The sequence below is a fragment of the Procambarus clarkii genome, chromosome 81, assembly GCF_040958095.1.
Source record: "Procambarus clarkii isolate CNS0578487 chromosome 81, FALCON_Pclarkii_2.0, whole genome shotgun sequence".
In the NCBI taxonomy this organism is placed as follows: Eukaryota; Metazoa; Arthropoda; class Malacostraca; order Decapoda; family Cambaridae; genus Procambarus; species Procambarus clarkii.
Window position 1 is genome coordinate 18,131,236 of NC_091230.1, and position 22,795 is coordinate 18,154,030.

The following is a 22,795-nucleotide window of genomic DNA, read 5'->3' on the forward strand; positions in this document are numbered from 1 at the left end:
ATTTACAGTTTTATGTTTGAGTGGTGGCAAAGTTCCAAGAGGTGTGTGTTTTACGAGTAACCTTATCTTCCATCTGGGCTGTAAGAATTGTAAAGATTTTTTAACATCTTCGTCATTTCTTTCCCTGATAACTGATTTGAGCATTTTCTGCTGTGAGGGCAGACTCTTCCAGTTGTTTGGGGTTATATCAATGCCATTAGTACAGCCTAAAGGGTTGCAATTTATAGCAACCATTACACTAAGTGTTACCATAGTCGTACAATAACAGCAGTACTTTTTGTGGCAAACGTTTCAATTGTAACATTCCCTTACGTTTCAATGGTAGCAGCAAAGTTTGGTACCATTGTTACAATGTGACATGAAAGATATCAGATTTGCTGAGGATTTTAGCCAAGTAGAAACTATTCTAAAGGACATTGAGAAAGCATGATTTGGTTGGTTTGGCAAACTTCAGCCCAAATTCTAAGTGCTCGACTCACAAGGACAGCCCTGGATCCACTTAATACCAGAATTCTCTCATACAATAAAAATCTGTATAATACTTCTAAAATACTCAATATGTTTTTTATTACTGTTAATCATACTTTTCTAACAGGCTAATTACTTCCTTAACTTCTTGTATTAATTTTCTTAAATAACACATTGCATTTTCTTTATAAAGTACAAAGCAATATGACACTTCTTACATATACAAGTAACTGGAGGGAAAACAAAAAAACATTTTAGGACATCTTAGCACATCAGCTTTAAATATCACTCGGGAGCCGGTCGGCCGAGCGGACAGCACACTGGACTTATGATCCTGTGGTCCTGGGTTCGATCCCAGGCGCCGGCGAGAAACATTGGGCAGAGTTTCTTTCACCCTATGCCCCTGTTACCTAGCAGTAAAATAGGTACCTGGGTGTTAGTCAGCTGTCACGGGCTGCTTCCTGGGGGTGGAGGCCTGGTCGAGGACCGGGCCGCGGGGACACTAAAGCCCCGAAATCGTCTCGAGATAACCTCAAGAAGATCTATTTCAAATATATTGCCAAATTACAATAACTAAAAACTTCATATTTTAAATAATTGTGAAACTGAGAAGTTGCAATACAATGCATTTTCAAGAATAATTTCAAAGAAAGGTTTTAAAGGAAAGAGCAGTGTAAGGTATATAATTTGTTTTTAATTAGCAATTGACATATGAATTACTAAGCAAACCTTAGTATTTTTTAACTGCAAGACTAAAGCTTCACCTTAAATACAGTATGAAAAGTATGTCATTATCATAATTGGAATCTTTAAAGTAAAAATTCCTTAGTGTTTCCCTAGTTACAATAAGTTCCCTATTTAAATAAAAAAAAAAAAACACGAGATTCACTGTAGAAAATATGCATGACCCAATTCTGTTCAATACATCCAGTGCAAAAATAAAAGATTAACATTACCCATATATAATGAAAAAATATCACTCATTTATGAAGTATATCCAGGTTAAAAATGAAAACCTACTAGGAAAGAAAATTACAGGAAAGAATTAATCATTTACATTAAAATATTAAATACTGTAAATGTTTTGTAAAAATACTAGTCAAGACGGTTAGGGAGCCGGTCGGCTGAGCGGACAGCACGCTGGACTTGTGATCCTGTGGTCCTGGGTTCGATCCCAGGCGCCGGCGAGAAACATTGGGCAGAGTTTCTTTCACCCTATGCCCCTGTTACCTAGCAGTAAAATAGGTACCTGGGTGTTAGTCAGCTGTCACGGGCTGCTTCCTGGGGGTGGAGGCCTGGTCGAGGACCGGGCCGCGGGGACACTAAAAAGCCTCTAATCATCTCAAGATAACGAGCACATTAGACGAGGCAAGTGTCGCCACCTGTGTACAGCACTGGATAATTCTCAAACACAATGCCTGTTACCTGGCCATTATACTTATTTTCCATAATCAGCCTATACTAAGTAAAAGGGAAAAGTGGGCATAGGCAAATTTAGGAGTTCTGCCATGCACAATCTATCACAAGGTAAACTTGTGATAAAGGTTTAATAAATAAATAATAAATAAAACCAACAAATTTTGAGGGATGCCACACATGCACACACACCCCAGTGGGCCCACTATCCAAAGGTGGAACTGGATGAACGTTGAACCAAATCATCAATTCAATGTTGATGTTGCTTCGGTGAAGAATTGGGCAGTGGTCTAGGATATGGTGTCCACTGGGTATTGGTTTCAAAATCAAAGCCAAACTGTTCACACAGATCTTAGTCTCATGCTTTACTAAGAAATCCACAAATAGATCTATAACTATTTTGTTGCTTCATCAGTTATAATAAAATTATTCACCAGTAATAATTATAACCCATATAATATTATGCAGCACAACAGCACCAATACTGCTTTTCATAAATTACATTTAAAGTTACTGTACTTAAATTGAGAAATACAAATTTAAAATACATATACCGTACTGTAGTTTATGAAATTACAGTACTGTACTATTTGTTGATAAATATCAGTACTTATCCCAATTAGAAAGTGGAAATAAAGTACTCTATTACAGTATGAAAAGAACATTTAAAATGGGAGCTTCAATCTTAAACAAAAAAACAAAAAAGTGTTGTAAAACGAGTACAGTATTACCATAATAGCATAATTTTACTTACATAATTTTCACCTTATATTTAGTTCTTTGGGAAAGATTAAGATTCAAAGCAACTAATTATAAATGATAAAACTTACATGTAGTAGTTGTGTAACTAAGCGTTGCCAAATATTTCAGTCAAGACATTTCTATTATACCTTCTAGATACCAGTATGTGGAACTTTATATTTTAGTTCTCAAGACCTAATTTTTTTTTAACCATAGCAGCATTTGACATCAAACACCAAGAATATCAACCTCCAGTTTCTGGAAAAATACAATAGCTTATCTCAAATATATTTACAAATCATCCTCTTATTATATAACTTTGGCTAAATCTGATGGTTATTCAGTATAATGCCTTCAGATTAATTTCAGTGTACACTAGTACCCTAATTTATCTTATTGCATCCTGCTTACTCTTTATATGAATCGTTAGCAATAATTATAACTACTTGTGAAAAATGGTACTACTGTACAGTATATTATTTCCTTTAATAATATATATTTATTCGTTCAATGACCGACTGGATGAATTTAGGACAAAATGACAACCTGCATGCCATGATGCACAACAGATATACTGTACTGTTCTACAAAGGAACTACATAGGAGCCTCGATTAACGAATTTTATCCGTACCGGCACCGAGCTCGTCATGTAAAACACTCGTCTTGTGAAACGAATTTCCCCCATTTAAAATAATGGAAATAAAATTAATCCATTCCACCCCCAAAGAACATCAATATGACATTTTATAGTGTAATTATAATACTGTACATGTAATTATTATAAATCTTTTGTTTTACTGTTCAATTGTACATGTACTAGTACTTTACATTATGAAGTCTTTGCTGGCTTGAGGGAGACGGTGGGGAGGTGGGGAGGAGGAGAGGGGTTACGGTGTGGAAGGAGAATCCACCTCCGAGTGAGGTGGGCTCTCTCTCGGGAATTTCACCCCACTGGGACCGAGATGTGGTTCACTATCACTTGCTCGTCTTTTCTGTACCTTTCCAAAGAACGTATCTATTGACAATTGCTTTTGTCTTCGTTTTAGAATGTCCCTAAAACGAGACAGCAAATTGTCATTAAACATGTTCACACACCGTGTTGTCACTGCTTTATCAGGGTGATGCTTTTCCAAATCTACAAAAATTATGTCTTTCTTCCCCTTGACAACACTATCTTTAGCAAGCAGCTTCTTTGGTGACATCGTGGGTTACAAATTTTAGTCATAAAACCACAAAAAACCAAAGAAAAGCTCAAATAAATCCAGACGGGGGTGCTTGTCCTTTGCGATACAACACTGTTGTTGGAGGTGTCGAAAATTTGCGAGAACCGGCGGGAACGCTAAGAAGCACCATGTGTAGTTTTCTCGTTCATCAAGCGGAAGCTTGTAAATAGAGACAAATTTTCTGCGAGTGGCTCGCTCGTTACTTGAAATGCTCGTAGATGGGGAGGGGGCTGCTCGTCACGCAAGATTCCTCTGTATTTTATTACAGTACAGTATATCACGTCTATCACACTCTGGACACGACATTTCATTCATTACTGCAGTTTTACTCAGCATCTTTGCTACAAACTTAACCGTTATTAACATTCTTGTCCACTACATTAACTACAATGAGAAAATATTATGACTGAGTTAGATTTAGCTCTTGTGATGCATCACGTTAGTGTGACTTCACTGTGCCTTAAATACCCATTAATTTTAACCAAAGGTAACAGTTATTTTACTTTTCCAAGTACAGTAGCTCCGTTATTTGTATTTAACAATTCTACAGCATCTTTCTTGAGAAGTTATACATGGGGGGAAACAAAAATTAAAACATAATGGGAACACTAATGCAAAAAATTAATCTGGATTAGAAAGACATTTGAAATATGAACATTCTATATGAACACTCAAAACAACAAAATGACACCAATCACCTTTCCAGCACTTAAGAGTGAGTACAGTACTGAATATAGCATTAGAAGGTAACATCAAGTCGCTTTAAAACAGTAATATGGTATCAATAAATCTACAGCTTAGCTATCACAGTAAAAACATTATGCTCACATTCAGCAAGTAATTGGACACTTGCTAACAGTACCGTTCTGACCAGTCAGCTCGGTCCTGAACGTAAATGCTCAGAGCATCTCATGATCCCGCTGAGTGACACCTAAAATGTTTACACTCTTAACATTTTTCTACATTTTTTAGTTATTACTATAAATTTGGTGTCAAGACATTTGAAAATGAATTTGCTAGAGTATAGATACAAAATAAAGTGACATCATAATAGAATTTGCATGATGGTGCTGAATATATTAATTTATATAAATCGTTCAACATTCCTCATACTGTATTTCTCAACATTCCTCTCATATTTCTCCACATAAAAATAATACTTGGAAATGTGAACACATTATCTATGTTACTGTAAAAAGAAAACGAACTTCAATAATTTTTGGCAGTTAATTTTCAAAGCATAGTGAAAATTCTCACAAGCAAAATAATTATTGTCCTGAGTGAGAGAATGTTGGCCGAGGTGATATCTGGATGTATCTTCCAATATTTTGGTTGGTCCCCCTGATAAATTATGCCAACATTGTGCTCCAAAAAGAATAAAAAATAAAATGAACTAATACAAAAATGAAAGTGATTTTCATGAATTTTCAGATGAATATGCATTTTTAGCATCATCAGAATGTTTATTGTATGGACAATGACTTTTAGTATCATTGAAATGCTGAAGTGTTTATACCAAATGAATTTCTTTTCCATACCGAAACAAGACCAACAAAAAATTTATGTTCGTAAGACCGTTAAAAAAAATTCTCTACACTAAAAACTACTTAAAATTATATTTGGTGGAGTTGGTGCACTTGTTCAGAACTTTAGTGTATAAAAAAACTAAATATTAATTAAAGTTCTTAAAACACCTTTAAATGACAGTTTATGAATAAACTGAAATGCACGGAATAAAAACCACAATTAACTAAGCTTTGTTATCCAATCCACTTCTCAATCTGTGCATAAGCTTATACTGCAGGCAGTAAGTCACAATGTGGCTGAACATTAAACACCCAACCCACACATCTGAAAAGAAGGCAAGTGGTCAGTTGCCAACCATTTTGGTCGGTTCTCTACCGTACGCATAATGATAATGGTCCAGGACTGGACCCAAATGTCACCACTTCCTTCCTTTTCAGACGAGTGGGATGGAGGTTAACATCGTGCTTTAAATGATAATATGCATAAAAATTCTGGACAATTAGTCTGGTTGAAGATCTAGATGTCGGTTTTAATTTAACATTTCAAATTAATACATAGGCAATAGTTTGTAATGCCCTGAATAAAATTTGTTAATATACAGGAATATGACGTTCAACACTTTTTATATATACCAACTTTTATGAAAGAAACCGAGGAAAAAAATGCTCTTCATATTAATATCTGCAAAATATGTTTTTACAAAGAGTATACAAAAAATCCACTGCAGAGTTTGTCTGGTCTGCATTACCTTCATTCATGACAAATTTATGAACAAAATTTAAATTCTAAACCAAGTACTGTAGTTACTTTTTCTTCAAGAAGATAGTTATTGACCGGTCACTAATATTATTAAACTTTTCTCCATTTAATTTGCCACAAAATGTTAAGCATACATTGATAAAGCTTAAATTATTTACAGTATAAAGGAAATTCACAAGTTATAACATATCAGTAAAACTATAGCAGGAAATGCACGTTACAGGTTAACCATACCTTAGCTGGTTACAATACAGTACAGTAGTTCTGATATTGTAAACTGCAGCTTTAACACTGAAAAAATATATTATTGCTCTCCAAAGAAATACTGGAATTCTTTTATACTAGGAAGCACTGGCCAAGCCTCATATAAAGGAGAGATGTTATTACAGTATGTCCAAGACAAACGAACGCTTAAAAATACATTTATAACTTTAAACATACTGTATTTGCTCTTCAGCATTCGTTAATATGCCACCAGAAAATTGTGTGCTGTCAACACTACACAAGTACACAATGTACCTTATTAGTACACTTGGAAGATTGTATTTGCTTTATATTCAGAAGCTTATTAGTCCCTGAGACTAAGACGAGCGACATTAAATCCCAGATTTCAATCATTAGGCCCAACACTTGTTGAATTACTTGTGTAGTTGCCACAATTTTTGTAATTAAATTTCTGCCTTTCAAGAGTTATAACACCCAAATGCATTGAAGATCTTGTACACTTCAGTTTACTGTTATTTTGGTAATCCTGAAAACATCACAGATCTTCTGTTCATCTTAAGAAACCTTAAGAGAAGTTCATACACTGACTTCACTACTAAGCACCACTTCATGCACTTATTAGGACTTTTATATGAAGTACTGTAGTTACTTTCCCCAAGTACGAACGAGAACTGCAGCAGTGACATTTAAGCAGGTGCTACTTCAGTCTGCAACATTTTACCAATTTCTATGGACAAAATTTATTCCATGATGCTCATGTGCACTATGTTCAAATGAGCATTAATGTGTACTTTAATATAAAAGTTATGCAAATCTAAAACAACATAGTACTGTACCTATAATCCTCAAAACTATAATTCTATGACCAACTAAACAGGCCAATATAAGTCTGGCTCATCTCTTTGCATGTTCTAAACCTCTCAGCTTTTACCATGAAGAACTACAATAAGATATCACACATCAGCGCCTTACAAGTTCTCAACATTAAATTCTAATTTGTACAGCAAGTTAATTACTCTGCACATTTAAAAACAACACTTTTAATGCTAAAAATAAAATTCATACATTTACAACTGAAATAGCTTTAGTATATGAACAAACTATTGAACATAAAATCACTAGTCTAGGGCACTAGTGGTCTCAGATTCCCATCTTAGGTAAGCTCCAAAGCACTCATAAAAGCACTCAATCTATTACACAAGAAAAAGAATGCCAAGGCTTTAGATTTTCTACTTAATACTGTTGGTTTGAAATAGAGGGGAACCACCAGTTTTGCAACAATGTCAAAGTGAACCTCAATTAATGCCACAAACATTACAGTTTAAATGAGTAAACAATATAGATGTGCAATGGAAGTATCACAGATTATATAATTAAATATTTCATATCAGCACTCAAATTACCTCACACTTTCATAGCTCTAGGTACAATATTAATGAAGATAGAAAATTAAAGTACAGTACCTAACTGCATCTTGAATTCAGGATATTTGCGATACACAGTATCCAAAAAATAAAATTAAAAAAAAAATGGCCAAATATATCACACACATTTAAACAAAACCAATTAAAAAAAATATACAGTATTGCTCCACATCACAACTGTGGCGTCATAAATTTTTCAAGATACATGGCTGCATAATTCAAGCTTTGAAAGATACCACTTGCAACACTACCAATCTCAAGTGAAGAAAATACTGCCTGCTGATCAAAATATTTACATAATATTTTCATAAAATTATCTACATTAAAATGACAATTCTCTTTGATATTCATCTTTTAACAGTGCTATCTGAACTGAGAGAAGTGATGCTTATTGCCATTAATGGCAACTAGAACATTTGTGCATCAAGCCTCAATAAAAAAACCCATCAAGACCTGCTTTGTCATTTTGACATCAATATAAAAGTTTCTTACTTTAATAAAGTCATTCAAATTTTTACAGAATCACAATACAGCTGTGACAAAAATTAATTATGTATTATGTAAATACAAAATATTTTTTTGTTAGAAATGCAGAAAAAAATGAGTTTTCAATAACAAGTCAAATTAAAAAAGTCTCTCCTAGTAATTTTCCCACTTACTCATTAATGCACGATGACAATTACAAACTTAGTATGAATAAATGCTCTCATATCTACAAGTTCCATAATTCCACTTCTAACTGTACTGAAAAATACTGAGCACTATTCTTATGGAATTAAGAAATCTTTAAGATACTAAGAATTGGGAACAATGAATACTAAATTAAATGAGTTGACAAGCAGATTAAATTACCCACTCATCGAACTTTATAAAATACCACACTTTTGCGTTATGTACGTATTACAGTGAACAAGAAACAAAATAATCACAAAATCCATTGCAAAATCTCGTCGGGATACTCTAACAATGCAGTATGAATACTAGTCATCTTTTGCAAAGCCTGCATGCTTCCTCTTAATGCGGGCATACGGGCCAATAGCAGGGTCTGTTATGAAGTCATAAATAACTTTAACCCAGGAACTATGCTGTGGCAGGTCATCATAAAACTCTGCTGCTATTTCTTTAACCTGGAAAAGAGGCACAGGAAAGTCTAACTATGCATAGTGATAGCCGTTATCGTGTACATAAATAATAATCTCATTTGAAAATGTGAAAAATATTTAATTACTGGAAATTACAGAAATCATACCTTAGGAAGACGAGATCCAGGAACATAGGGAAAATCATGGTGCTCGTTGTGGTAACCAACATTAAAGGTAAGGCGGTTGAGAGGGCCGTAGTAGCTGTAGGTTTCAAATCCTTTTTCAAACATATAATGCTCCGAGATGAAATGGCCAGCTACTGGATGAAGACCCATAGCCAGCAGAGATCCTATTCCTAGGTATACAAGACTCTTACCTATGGGGAATCACAATTTTTTTAATATTTGTTTGCTAAAGAAAATATCTACAACATTTATTCATTACACATCTCACTAATCTAAACCACTAAATTCTTATAATTCTCACCAAGCCTGGTAATTAACACATTCAGATCACAAAAAATATATACTGAACACTTATTCCAGCTTTTATAAATAGGCTTTTAAAATTAATTGGTATAGTTAAATTACAGATGAGAATAAAGAATTATGTGCACCATGAATTAAATAATCAAGCTTGTTAAAACCAAGGACTTTCTTAACAAGGATTTATTTTAATTAAAAAGAAAAACAGAAGTGTTTATTTTGATTAAAAAGAAAAACAGAAGTTACATGCGATCAAGCTAAATGCACCTTGAATTCTCAAGATTCCTATAAAAGATAGAACAAATTCTATGGACAAGGATAATAAGTGAAAATTTTAGGAAGAATGCAAACCAATTTTTGTTTAATGTACAGAAATAATTTCCATTAGGTCGACTTACCACCAAAGTAGTAAAACACAAAGAAATTGAAGGAAAGCTGCACACATGTATTGATGATCTCAAGAAGAGTGGGAGTCTTTGGGTAAGTAAGAAGTGGACGAAAGGCATAAAATAACGGCTGTAAAAACATCCAAATCATCTTCCCAAAAGTCGTGCAGAAGAGTCGTGCCTCTGTGTATGTTGGAATGTCAGTGTCCAGCTTCTCATCCCCTTGGAACTGCAAAAAAAAAAAATTTTAATGTAATACCCTAAGTATTTATAACTGAAGGAGGATTACCAATTGATATGAATTTAACATCTACAATACTGTATTATGTACAATACTGTACAGTACTTACATCATGGTTTAAACCAATTACAGTACTGTATAACCAATTTACAAAAAAAAGAGGTAAGAAAATGTGATTGTAACTATCGATTGTACCAATATGATTGTATGTTATAAATACACAGACCTGTAAAAAAAAAAAAAAATGTACAGGGTCTTTTAAAACATTGCCTTTATTCTCGGCTTCCAATCGGGAATCCTGGGTTTGGTTCCCAGGCAGAACAAATGGTTGTGCTACATTTCCTTTCACCTAAATATGAATAGATTACCAGAAGTTAGGCAACGGTTGTGGGGTTGCATCCTGGGGAGTCATTATTGTACTCTAAACTATATATTCACAGCCTTCCTGTCCCTGCCAAAATGCGACAAAATGAATTACCACCATTATAGACACTGTACTCTTTTCATAAATCAAAATTAACAAAATATAATAAATGATACCTTGACAACTGAGAATTTTACAGTTAGGCCTCCAATAAACAGATGAAATGCATGCATCACTGGAGGGAAGAGTTATCTCCTATACAGTATCTATGCTAGGCTAGAAAAATATTCTAATCCTTTTTTTTTTTAGTAAAAACAGTTTTACAAATCACTAATTACTCATTCAACAACCTTTCAAAACACAAATAAATCAAGTGGATGAAATGAGCAAACAGATGGAGTTCAACTAAAACAAGCCAAGACTTTTTTTTTTTTTTTTTTTTTTTTTTTTTTTTTTTGAGATATATACAAGAGTTGTTACATTCATGTACAGCCACTAGTACACGTAGCGTTTCGGGCAGGTCCCTGGAATACGATCCCCTGCCGCGAAGAATCGTTTTTTCATCCAAGTACACATTTTACTGTTGCGTTAAACAGAGGCTACAGTTAAGGAATTGCGCCCAGTAAATCCTCCCCGGCCAGGATACGAACCCATGACATAGCACGCGCGGAACGCCAGGCGAGTGTCTTACCACTACACCACGGAGACTTATGGTTATGGAGACCTTCAATGGTTTTGTTTGATCATTATTTACAGTACAACCTTGATTCAACGAACTACATGTAACCAACTCCAACTCGTTGCAGTGAGGGATTCATTGCAACTCAAGCTGCCTCTAGGATGCCTTTCCCATGCCCTATAGGCTAATTTCACTTAACAAAATTTTAATTTCGACCTATATTGGACAACTACCATACGAACATGTCTGCAATTTTTTTTAACCACACTTAGCTAATTTTACACATTTCCCAGCCTCTAAACTCATTTTTAAAAAGGTACAGTAGTAATGCTATACCTGAGTGAAGAAAAACCTTGCCAACACAAAATTAAAACAAACCAGAGTTTGGTTTAAAATATCCTCAATAGCTTTCCCAAGGCTCCAGCTGTTTCTTGTAATATCAAGTCCATCTACGAAAACCATCAAAAACGTGACTGAAGCCATAGTACGAGTGTTACCATTCATACCTAATATTTTCCGTGTTCTATGGGGCCAATTACAAGAAATAGTTGTGGCCTTGTGAAAGCCACTGAGCATATTTAAAACCAAATGCTATAGTTCTTTTTTATTTTCAGTTGCAGAGGTTTTCATTCAGTAATATTCAAACCTTTTTTTGCTTTGAAAATGATATTTCCAGGCCCGGGCATGGGAAATATCCTAGATGTGGTTAATTCTTTTTACAGATAGGAACTCTTGGTTGTCCTTCAAGAGGCAACAACCTCCACAAAAAAAAAAAAATCCACAAAAACTGCAAAAAAAAAAAAAAATAACTCCATATAACAGATGAGGTCTAATCCCAACCAATCTACTGAGGGGATAAAGGAAGGAATGACAGGATTAAACAAGAGGGCAAGCACAGGGAGAGGTCATTCAGTGATTAACAGAGGGGGCTCACTAGTAAAATATATAAATTGTTACAATTCTATATACAGTATGTGATGCCTCGCAATCCTCCTATACTATAGAGTACTGTAAATCCTATTAAAAAGAGTAATTCATTTTAAATTCTGAATAATCCTGAATCAGCAATGTCAAAATTTTGTAGTAACACTTTTCATTAATCCCTATAATAATTCACTCATCATTTAGTTCTTAAAGCAAAGTATGTTTTTACCGCTGTTTAACTAAACTAATGAACACAGAACACGTCTGTTGAGAGTTCAGTCAAATATATACATCTCCAGCTAGGTAGCTAATGCTACTACCATAAATACTGTACAGTATTTTTCGCATCAACAGGAACAGTAAATAACAGCTGTTGTATGTTCCATACAAAATTCCAGCTGAAATTTTTATCATTGCATATCAAATCTTATTAACAGATGCTTCACTTGTCTACATTCCAGAAAACACATTTGCAGCCAATTAAGAAATGGCTATATTGTAAACATTACCACAAGTTCATTCAGCAAAATTTGTCATTACAAACAAAAATCCCAATTGAATAATCTATGCATATCCTGTTTGAGGAGCTGCTGGGGGGGCTTTCTAAGTGATAGAGCGGCAGGTGACACGTTCTCTCTCCCTCTCCCCCTCTATCTCTCTTTCAGTAAGCTTTACTGAAACCCATGATAGCCACAGTGTCATAACATGCCATTTCTATCCCCAGAGACCTCTGGCCATCAGAGGCAGTAATCTTACACGTGATGAAATGTGTCCAAGTTTCCAAAATTATTTGTTCAGTCCTATGTATAGACACAAGGTACAATTAGTTTTATCACTACAGATTTTTGGTAATTAAATTGTATACAGTATTCTGGAAAAGCCACAAATACACAGCATTTTAGGCAAGATTTAAAGCTAAAAAAACTTGTGCAGTGAATTTTAAATTACAAGGTGAACAGTCACTCTTAAAATCAATACATAAATAAATGACTGACGGACCTGTATACAGTACATACAGTACTATGAGAAATCAGGAGAGATAACATTATATACAACATAAGTAAGAGGATAAGGTGGTGATAAGGAGAAATTATGATACCTACACACAACGTAAAATTCTTTAAAATGGCTGAGGATGTAATGTTGCAGTAGATTAACTAATTTGCAAATAGGCATTTTTTTTTAAGTAACTACATTCCCTGTATTTTAAAATTATGCTATGCTGACCTGCAACAGAATTTACAAAGGAATGATATAAAAATGCAATATTTCTATTTAGGGGCCTGACGGCTGAATGGAACGCGCTCAGTGTTCGTAGTCGTAACAGTCCGAGTTCGATCCCTGGCGGAGGCGGAAACAAACCAACTCCAGTGTTGGTTTGGTATGTGTAAGTGGTAAGTGTTTCTTGCACCCTGATACTCCTGTTCATCTAGCAGTAAATAGTACCTGGGAGTTAGACAGCTACTATGGGCTGCTTCCTGGGGATGTGTGCGTGTGAAAATAAGGATTAAGGACTTGCCCAAAATGCTATGCTGTGCTAGTGGCTGTACAAGAATGTAAGAAATTGTATAAATAACTAAAAAATAAATATATTTACAGTACTCACTTTATGATGCTCTAGATGATAGCCCTTAAAGGACACAGAGAACGGCAGTATGATTGGGAAATTGGCAAACATCCCAAGAATACGATTGGACAAGGGTCTCGAATGTCCGAAGGCAAGGTTGTGAGAAATTTCATGAATAGCTGAAAGGGAATGTGGAATAATTAAATTAACTTTCTTTGATCTACAGTACTGTATTGTACAGCGTGACCACAAAATATTCATTCAAATCTGTTGACTAATCACAGAAGATGAAAAGATGAAACTTACAGCAAAATTATAATACAGTACTGTACTGCATTGTTCACGTAATGTACGTTTTTTCAAATGTTTATCCTATAGATCAACATTGTGAATAATATATAAAATATTGAATTGTAATCTGGCTACCACACTCTTCCAAAACATTTGAGCTGTGATGTTGCCCTCATCAACTTAATTTGGTGTCACGAATAAAGATTTTGAACTTTACCCTTATAAACTAACATAACCCCATACGAAAACTACCTAATGGGATGATGTTAGAAGACTTTTTGCTGCACCAGGGTTGTGAAATTTACCGTCTGCTAACCACCAAACAATCTGCATTTCCAGAGTACTATCGCCATACTTGCTCACTAGTGAAGTAAATAAGAACTTTTATCTCTTAAAAAATTGTATGAGTAATTTTGCAGTAAATTTGTTATTTCCACTCTTAAAGGAAATTAGAATTATATTTTCCTAAGATTATTTTGTGGATGTACTTTCAGTACCTGTATGCAGTACTGTATAAGTATAGTACTGTATGTCTAATTCTAAATTATATACTGTATGTAACAAGCTGAATGACATTCTTCAGCAAATTGTTCATAAAAAAAAAAAAAAAAAAAAAACTGACCACTGTCCCACTTTTAGAACTGTTCTTTAAGTGAATTCCTAAAGCAGGGTCACTAAAATACAGTTTCAATTCTTAAAAGTCATGTGAACGATATAAACTGTCACTTACCTAACATAAGTGAATGGTTAATTGTTCCTCCAATACAATAACACAGGATTAAAACCCACAGCCACGACAGCTCTCTTACCACAAAGAGAGAGAGAATCTGAAAGGTCACCAATCCCAGTACCCACCAAATTAGGTTGGGGTCATTTCCAAATAGTTCTTTTATTTCTGGATGCTTTTCTGTAAGAAGTAGAAATATAAAACACTTAATAAAAGCATAGGCTACAATACAAAGTATAAAAATACATGCACCTTTCAGCAAATAAGATTTTATATTTATACTGAACAGTATATTGGAAAAGGGGACATAAAACAAGAAGTGACAGCAAAAATCCTTAGGTTTCTTACCTTATGCCTTTACTCCATATTTGTTTGATTATTTTCAAGGCATGACAAATCAGCAGAGTATGGGGCTGTACATGACAGCATCACTAATAACTCCAATAAAGTTATATAATGTAGTCAGGCAAACTATAACTACCTCAAGAGTAAACCAGATATTTTTGGAATTTATTTTGGGATATTTTGGGTAAACTCTTTAGGAAATTACAATAGCCACAGATGCCAAAGCTAACCCAATAACAAATCCAGCCTATCTTACCAGCCACCTTATCAGTCTTCTGCTTATACAGTAATAATTAGGTGACAATTAGGTTTCAGTAATAATTAGGGGGAAAAATTAGGTTATGAGTAACAGGTACTGAATACTGTAATATTATTCAGTACTAATCATTCTGATGCAGTTAGTAGGCATCCATGAGTCTCAGGAGACTATGGAGTTGTGCTCTTGTTGTCGGTCTGGAGTGGCCTCTCCAGGGCGCAAAGCCAGGGTAGGTAGGAACGGTGGAGAAGCTGTCACCCATGCAGCAGGTCTCCCCTCTCCACGGTGCCAAAAGTCTCCAATGGAAAGGTAAACACCAATACGACTGGTTCCAGCACCGTCACAGGAACAGTCAGAATGAGGTTGAAGGCAACAACTAACTTGCCCTAGGGGCCCCAGCTCTGGAGTTTACCTCAAAGTTAATAAAAGAAGGCACAGTGACTCCAAACCCGGAGACCCTCAGTTATAATACAATATATTAGATACCCCTTTCTACTCTGGTTCAGAGTTTTTCTTCAATGCCGATTTATAAAGGCCAGCAATTTTACCCTCTACAATACAGGACCCAGTACAATGTATATTACTGTACTTGCATCACTACTGTATTATATAGGCAAAACACTCTCTAGCTCATTTAAAAAATCCCACATTTAGTAGTAATAACATCCATTATCACTGCACAGGTACTGAACTCTTATCACTACATCAGGAAATGATTAAATTCAGTAGATTATCTCTTCTGAATGGAAGTTTAAAAGTAATACAGATGACAAAATCATTACAGATTTATTTGCATTTTTAAAATTTATGATGTATTTTACTATCGAGCAGTCATCTAACACATAAAATTCTGAAGGTACTACACAGTTTATTCACTGTAGACAACCTTAAGCAAAATCAAGAGTATAATGAAAGAAATTTTAAGCAGTGTTTTTTAAAGCTTTTAACATTTAACTATTTGTTGTGGGTAAAAGTTCTTCTCTAAATACTGTACTGAAATATTATTCAATACGATGCTGATGCAGCATTAGCTTTCTGATGCTGTTTTAAATTATCCAGTTTGTGAAACTTATTATGTATACTTTACTAATAAAACCATTATACACACATTTATGTACTGGCATTTAGGAGTCATACTGCCTTAGACCATCTTGGAACATAAAGGGCCTATAGATAAAAATATACTGCACAAAGTAAGATTTTATATTTTTACGAGCTGCATTTATAAAATTCTTTTTATACACCATCCAAATGATTATTTAACATATCCAAGCAAATTCTAATGCAGACATTTATATATATAATGAATGAGACTAACTACAACAATTAGTTGTTGGTTGTTAGTTATTAGTTATTATTAGTTATTAGTTATTAATTAGATCAGTTATCATTTTATTAATTCTGCTAGAATTTACCTACTTAAAATTATCTGTTAGAATAAGGACCTGCCCAAAACGCTGCGCATACTAGTGGCTTTACAAGATTGTAAATACTATGCTATTAAAATCGAGCAGTGATTTTTATAACGAGAAAAGAATGGTGCACATCTTAAGAATGAGGAAAATGTTATACCACAGGCCGTGTAATATGATTAAAGCTCGCAAAAAATCTCAGTAAATTCCAGGACACTCGAGTACACATTCATGCACACAGATTAGGATAAACTCACTAGAAGTTATATCAGTACAGCATAATGCAGTTACAGTACATTAATTTTGTGTATGGAGCATAGAAAAGGAAAGCAATTTACTAGGAATATACAAGTGTATTATTTTTTCTACAATTTGTGTTAATCATTTGGGTGGCAATTTGGTTGCAACCATTTATAATAGAATGTGAAAAAGTCGCGGAATTAAGAGAACACCATCAATAGTGTCCAAGAAATGTGTAAGTACTTCATTCATAATGATGTGCTGCCCGAAATCTTAGCGAAGTATCCAAAATTTGCTTACTGTAGGTAATGCATGCACATGACTGTAAAGCTGCCGCCCAGTTGGGTGGGTGTGGAGCAAGACTAGTAACTGTGTGACTCACCACAGATGTAAAGTGCCTTGTATAGTGACTTGTGAGCCTCTTGTTGAGTCACTTGTGACAAAAGATTATTGATGTGTGTATTTGTGTGGGTGATTAAATTTGTATGTGTATGTATACATATGTATATGTACATGTATGCATGAGTATGTGTACATGTATATATAACATTAATAATTTTGTAACTAGCATCAAAAGATTGTTATTTGCTTAGCTAAACGAACTAGAGGGTTCAGTTCCTGAACCGATTATGTGCCTCTGTAATCCTTTACACCACCGCCCACGGGATGAGTATGGGGTGCATAATAAAGAAGAAATTGAAATTGAATTTATTTATACATGTGAGCCAGGCAATCTTATCTTGGGACCAACTATCTGCTGTTCCTTAGAGGTTGCCAAACCCTTACTATAAGTACAATACAAAATCTAGGGTAAAGTTGCCCATTAGTGTCACCTAGCAACAAAAATATAACTTGTATAAAACACATATACTGTTGGATAGAACAAAGCCACACAAATTAAACTCTGAATATACATTACAGTACACAACTGTATTTCAACAATAAGTTGAAACCCAAAAGGTATCTAATACAACATTGTTTAAAATTAAAATAAACATTCTGTTCCCCATGGATGTATACTGCTTGTATAAATCCTACAAACAATAATTTTGATTGACAAATGAAAAACATTTCCATCTCTTTTTCAGGTGGATGCACTTCAAACTCTAAAATGATATGGGTAGATAGCTAAATAATGAACAGAATACCTAATTAGATATACATTGGAAAATGTGAATTTGGGAAGAAGAAATAAGCTGATAAGAGGATACTTTTCAAAGATGATTTGAAAATCTTACGAGAAGAATGAATAGAAGTAATGCTTATGTGACAACTATTTGTTTTACTGGTGAGACTGTAGGTTGATACAGTATTGTTAATGCTCCAGAAAGTTAAATGATAACTTCCTATGACTATAAAAAAGCATGAAATTTAAGAAATTGGAAGTTTAGAGCCTAGTTACATGTGGATATAAATTATATAGGATATAAGGATTTATTTTTTTCCACAAAACAGACTATAGAACAGCATATAGTGTATAGCACTATAACATGTATTGTGACATGGATTATATGAGTAGGGTTGCTGTAGCTTTATTATATGCCTGTAGACTATACTGTACATATAAAGTTATACTATACAGTACAGTACTAAGGAGCATTAGAACAAGTTTCCTTTAATACAGATTAAATGTTGCAATTCTGTTTTACTGCATTTAGAAAAATAGTTTCATATCTTGTCCCTTTTACTTGCATGCCATGTTAGATTAGTTAAGTCAGACTATAAGAAAAAGATTGTTCTGGTTTCATCTCAATAGGTTCTGGAAGATTATATCACATTAGGAAGAAATACAAACCTCTTAGTACTGCATTACAGACTTGAGTGTGTACACAAGAAACATTGTTGAATATATAGCTGTGTACAGTATGTTTAGGTCAAGCATGTTTACAGATCTGATTTATGGGTGCTGTATGTTTAAAAAAATTATGTCAATGGCCGAGTTTTGTTAGATAATGCTATGTTAGAGGTAGCAAGAGGTCATGCATAGTCTATCATTACCTGTGGTGTGGGTAGGTAATCTAGTAAAATATGGTAGCAAAGACCTAAGCAATTGTGAGGAAGGCAGAGTAGGCCGCAGCACAGATTCTTATATAATGGCAACTTTTTTAAGAGACGTTTTGTAGGTAGGTTAAATTAACCTTTACATATGCTAGGGAGATGCAGTATAGCAATTTAGTTAAGAATTAAATGGGGTTATGCAAGAATGAACAGATTTGAAAAACCATAGATTGTATAATACAACTATTTAATATACATTTAACATAACCAATATATACCGTGTTTAAAAACTTAAAATCTCACTAAACCTCTGATATAAAACTATTATCAATAACTTGCTAAAAACTGACAAGATTATACTGATAACGAAGAGAATTAATACAGATACGAGTTTGAATAAACTAAGCACTTGTTAATCCGCATAACTGCCGCCCCTGCCTAGAGGTTAATGACCTGTATACCTAATGACCAGGCATTGGAATCATTAACCACTGAACTAGAATGTGTTCATCACCCTAAACCCATTATAATTCATTATGCGAGACTAACCATTCTGCTACTGTCCACAGGATATTTATGGGGGCCCATTATCACTTAAATTGCCAAAGAATCTATATATTACCCATTACCAGGATCAGATTAAGTAAGTAAATTTTTTCCTAGAAAGTACATAGTTGATTTATTACAAACAATGTTGGATTTATAGATAGAGGTAGTACATACAATACCTAAAGCCACTAGTATGCATAGCGTTTTGGGCAATTAAGTTAAGTGTGAATATTGTCTAGTCAGCCAGGGAGAAAACCACCTCAGTACATGAACCCACACCCGAGCGACAATCTCAACTAGCACTTTTGATATGTTATCTGGGATTATACGGTGGCAAGGGAGTGATAAGAGTGCTCAGGCCTGGCAGCTGGTGGCTACCAGCCAGCCACCCCCCGCGTGATGTATAGTGCATTACGTCATCATCATCATCACTATCTAAACGTCATCTCCCTCAACTGATAACACGCCATTCCTATAATCAACATGACGTCAATCCCTATCGCGTGCCCTAGGATTTAAAGATCCGGCTCAAAGATGCTTATTAAACCCCCTACAGAAGGCTTAACATCTCCCCATCCCACACCTTGAAAAGTCTCAATGACACTCGCAAATTAACACACAATACACAGCTTACTTAAAATTTCTTTTCGTCTTGATGCGTGAGGTTCTGCAGTGTAAGACCACTCGAAGTCCGTCCTGGAAACATGCTGACCCATTTCTTGTCAGAGGTATATAGAGTCTTAATAGAAAATATAATGGGAGCGGCACACCTCTAGCCCCGTCACCTCCCACTACGGCACTGCCGGCCGGCCTGGACCTCTCCTGCTTCTCCGGCATGATCGCTAGTCATTCATCCACCTACATGCATTGTCCTCTCAAATACACCATTCACAGCTCTATTGCTAACTTATCCTGCTTCGCTATTTATCCCTGGTCCATTATTCAATATATATTTAACCTACAATATCCTATACATCCCTCTCCCACAAATTAAAATGGATATTTATAATATTCCACAACGCATTTCAGATGATATAGCAGCTATGTACAGGGCTCTGTATGTGGTTTTTTATGTGATTTTTTACCCGATGTGTTTATAGGTTATATATGTAGGTATAGAGGGTGGGTAGAGGACAGTGTCCTTGACGCCTCACAGAGCACATAAGATGCACCCACACGACCAGGAGGGAACCATTGTGTGGTAATTCTTCCTGCCATGGTTACTAGGCAGTCATGACGTGTGGGTACATGAGTTGAGTCACGCGTATCCTGATTGTTAATTCACATAGTTATCAATGACTGGATCAGTGAAATGTATTCGTTTGTTATTATGATTGGTTGCAAGTGCTGTGTTAAAAGTGTACATACGCACGCACACACACACACACACACACACACACACACACACAACAGGTTGGAACAGGTTGTGGAAGCAAATACTATTCATACTTTTAAAACTAGGTATGATAGGGAAATGGGACAGGAGTCATTGCTGTAAACAACCGATAGCTAGAAAGGCGGGATCCAAGAGTCAATGCTCGATCCTGCAAGCACATATAGGTGAGTACATATAGGTGAGTACACACACACACACACACACACACACACACACACACACACACACACACAGGTGTAGGGAGCAGGAGGCCAGATACAAGGTATCATCTGGGAGAGGAAATTCTTCAGGGGTCAGAGAAGGAAAAAACTTGGGGGTTGTTATCACGCCAGACCTGTCTCCTGCAGCACATATCAAGAGGATAACATCAGCGGCATATGCCAGGCTGGCCAACATACGAACGGCATTCAGAAACTTGTGTAAAGAATCATTCAGAACTTTGTATACCACATATGTCAGGCCAGTCCTGGAGTATTCAGCCTCAGCATGGAGTCCATATCTAGTCAAGGATAAGACTAAACTGGAAAAGGTTCAAAGGTTTGCCACATGACTAGCACCCGAGCTGAGAGGTATGAGCTATGAGGAGAGACTACGGGAATTAAACCTCACTTCGCTGGAAGACAGAAGAGTTAGGGGGGACATGATCACCACATTCAAGATTCTGAAGGGAATTGATAGGGTAGATAAAGACAGGCTATTTAACACAAGGGGCACACGCACAAGGGGACACAGGTGGAAACTTGAGTGCCCAAATGAGCCACAGAGGTATTAGAAAGAACTTTTTTTAGTATCAGAGTGGTTGACAAATGGAATGCATTAGGAAGTGATTTGGTGGAGGCTGACTCCATACACAGTTTCAATTGTAGATATGTAGATTTTTCTAATTTCATAACATTCTCTCTACACTCTATCACAATATTCTGGTATACTGGGCGTCTGCTATTTAAAGACTCTAACGCTCCTCTGCTGTCAATAAAGAAGCAGGCATTTTTACCACATTTGACTACTTCTTGTAATCCTGCTAATACACCTTGGAGTTCAGCCTGCGTTGAAGAGACATTATTTGTTAAGCAGCGTCCAATAACAGTATCTACAATGCCGTTGTCAGTGTACTCCCTGATCAAGACTCCACATCCTGCCTTCCCATCCCTAGCTACTGATCCATCACAATATACATGTAGAGTGTTTTCTGTAGGCAATTTTCTAATTATACAATCGTATGTTGCCCTCAGCTCTCCTATTTCATACATGCTTTTTTTCTTTTGCAAGGGAGTAATTACTACATCTACATTACAATCCTCCCATGGTGGTGTGAATTTTCTCTTGGGCACAGCAATACACTCTGCAATAACATCATATTTTATAACATTAGAACATAAGGCCTTCATATATGCTCTCTTCTTCGTCATACATTGCTCATTAGTTCCCACTTTTTGAACCAAGAGGATTAATTCATTAGCTTCCCCACCTCATTAATCTAATGGCAGAGGCTACATTTATCTCTGAAATTCTATCCCCAATACTCTGCAGATTCAACTCCATCCTCATTATCTCAATCATAGTATAGTGGTGGAGGTTGACTCTCTATATATGACAGTGTCAGACCACGAAGGAAGAATTGAAACAGGAATTTCCTTAAGTACTTTCGTATTTAACAATACATCTTCAGAAGGATATAGATGAATGAGATTTTAATAATTACGTTCTATACATCGATAAGGCTAAATATATCTGCCTGAAGGTCACGTCAGTAGTGGCCTTGACTGGGGCAGGTAGCCGAGGACAATCCCGTGGGTTTAGTGCAGTCTTACACGTCACAAAGTTATCAAGCCCTTCGCTTGTGTTACATACGACATTTCCTATGTCTAATTTTATTGTCCCGGTAGCTATGTGTATGTACAATCAGTCTAGTTAAGTATTTAACCTGAGACTGATAGTTTGGGGGCAGGTGCAACCTACCTTTGTAGCTACCTAGTGTAGCTTCCGGGGATCAACAGCCCAGCGGTCCAGTCTCCGAACAGGCCTCACCTAAGACCGATATAATAGGAAAACTCATTATTGCTTTAGAT

The 22,795-nt window shown here is 35.5% G+C and overlaps 1 protein-coding gene across 2 annotated transcripts in view; it reads right to left on the reverse strand.

The window, feature by feature from the left end:
• Positions 1 to 1,142: 1,142 nt before the first annotated feature.
• Positions 1,143 to 22,795, reverse strand: part of ifc (delta4-sphingolipid-FADS-like protein ifc) — a 37,797-nt gene continuing 16,144 nt past the window's right edge. The window contains exons 1-6 of one of the 2 annotated variants that reach the window (XM_045766625.2): positions 19,965 to 20,173; positions 14,534 to 14,710; positions 13,552 to 13,691; positions 9,750 to 9,966; positions 9,034 to 9,242; positions 1,143 to 8,911 (exon numbers count right to left, since the gene is read on the reverse strand). In XM_045766625.2, the coding sequence (XP_045622581.1) occupies positions 8,765 to 8,911; positions 9,034 to 9,242; positions 9,750 to 9,966; positions 13,552 to 13,691; positions 14,534 to 14,710; positions 19,965 to 20,046 (972 nt within the window). In that variant the 5' untranslated portion in view covers positions 20,047 to 20,173 and the 3' untranslated portion in view covers positions 1,143 to 8,764. Of the gene's footprint in view, positions 8,912 to 9,033; positions 9,243 to 9,749; positions 9,967 to 13,551; positions 13,692 to 14,533; positions 14,711 to 19,964; positions 20,174 to 22,795 lie in introns of those variants that run through there. The other variant, XM_045766627.2, reaches the window with a different exon arrangement.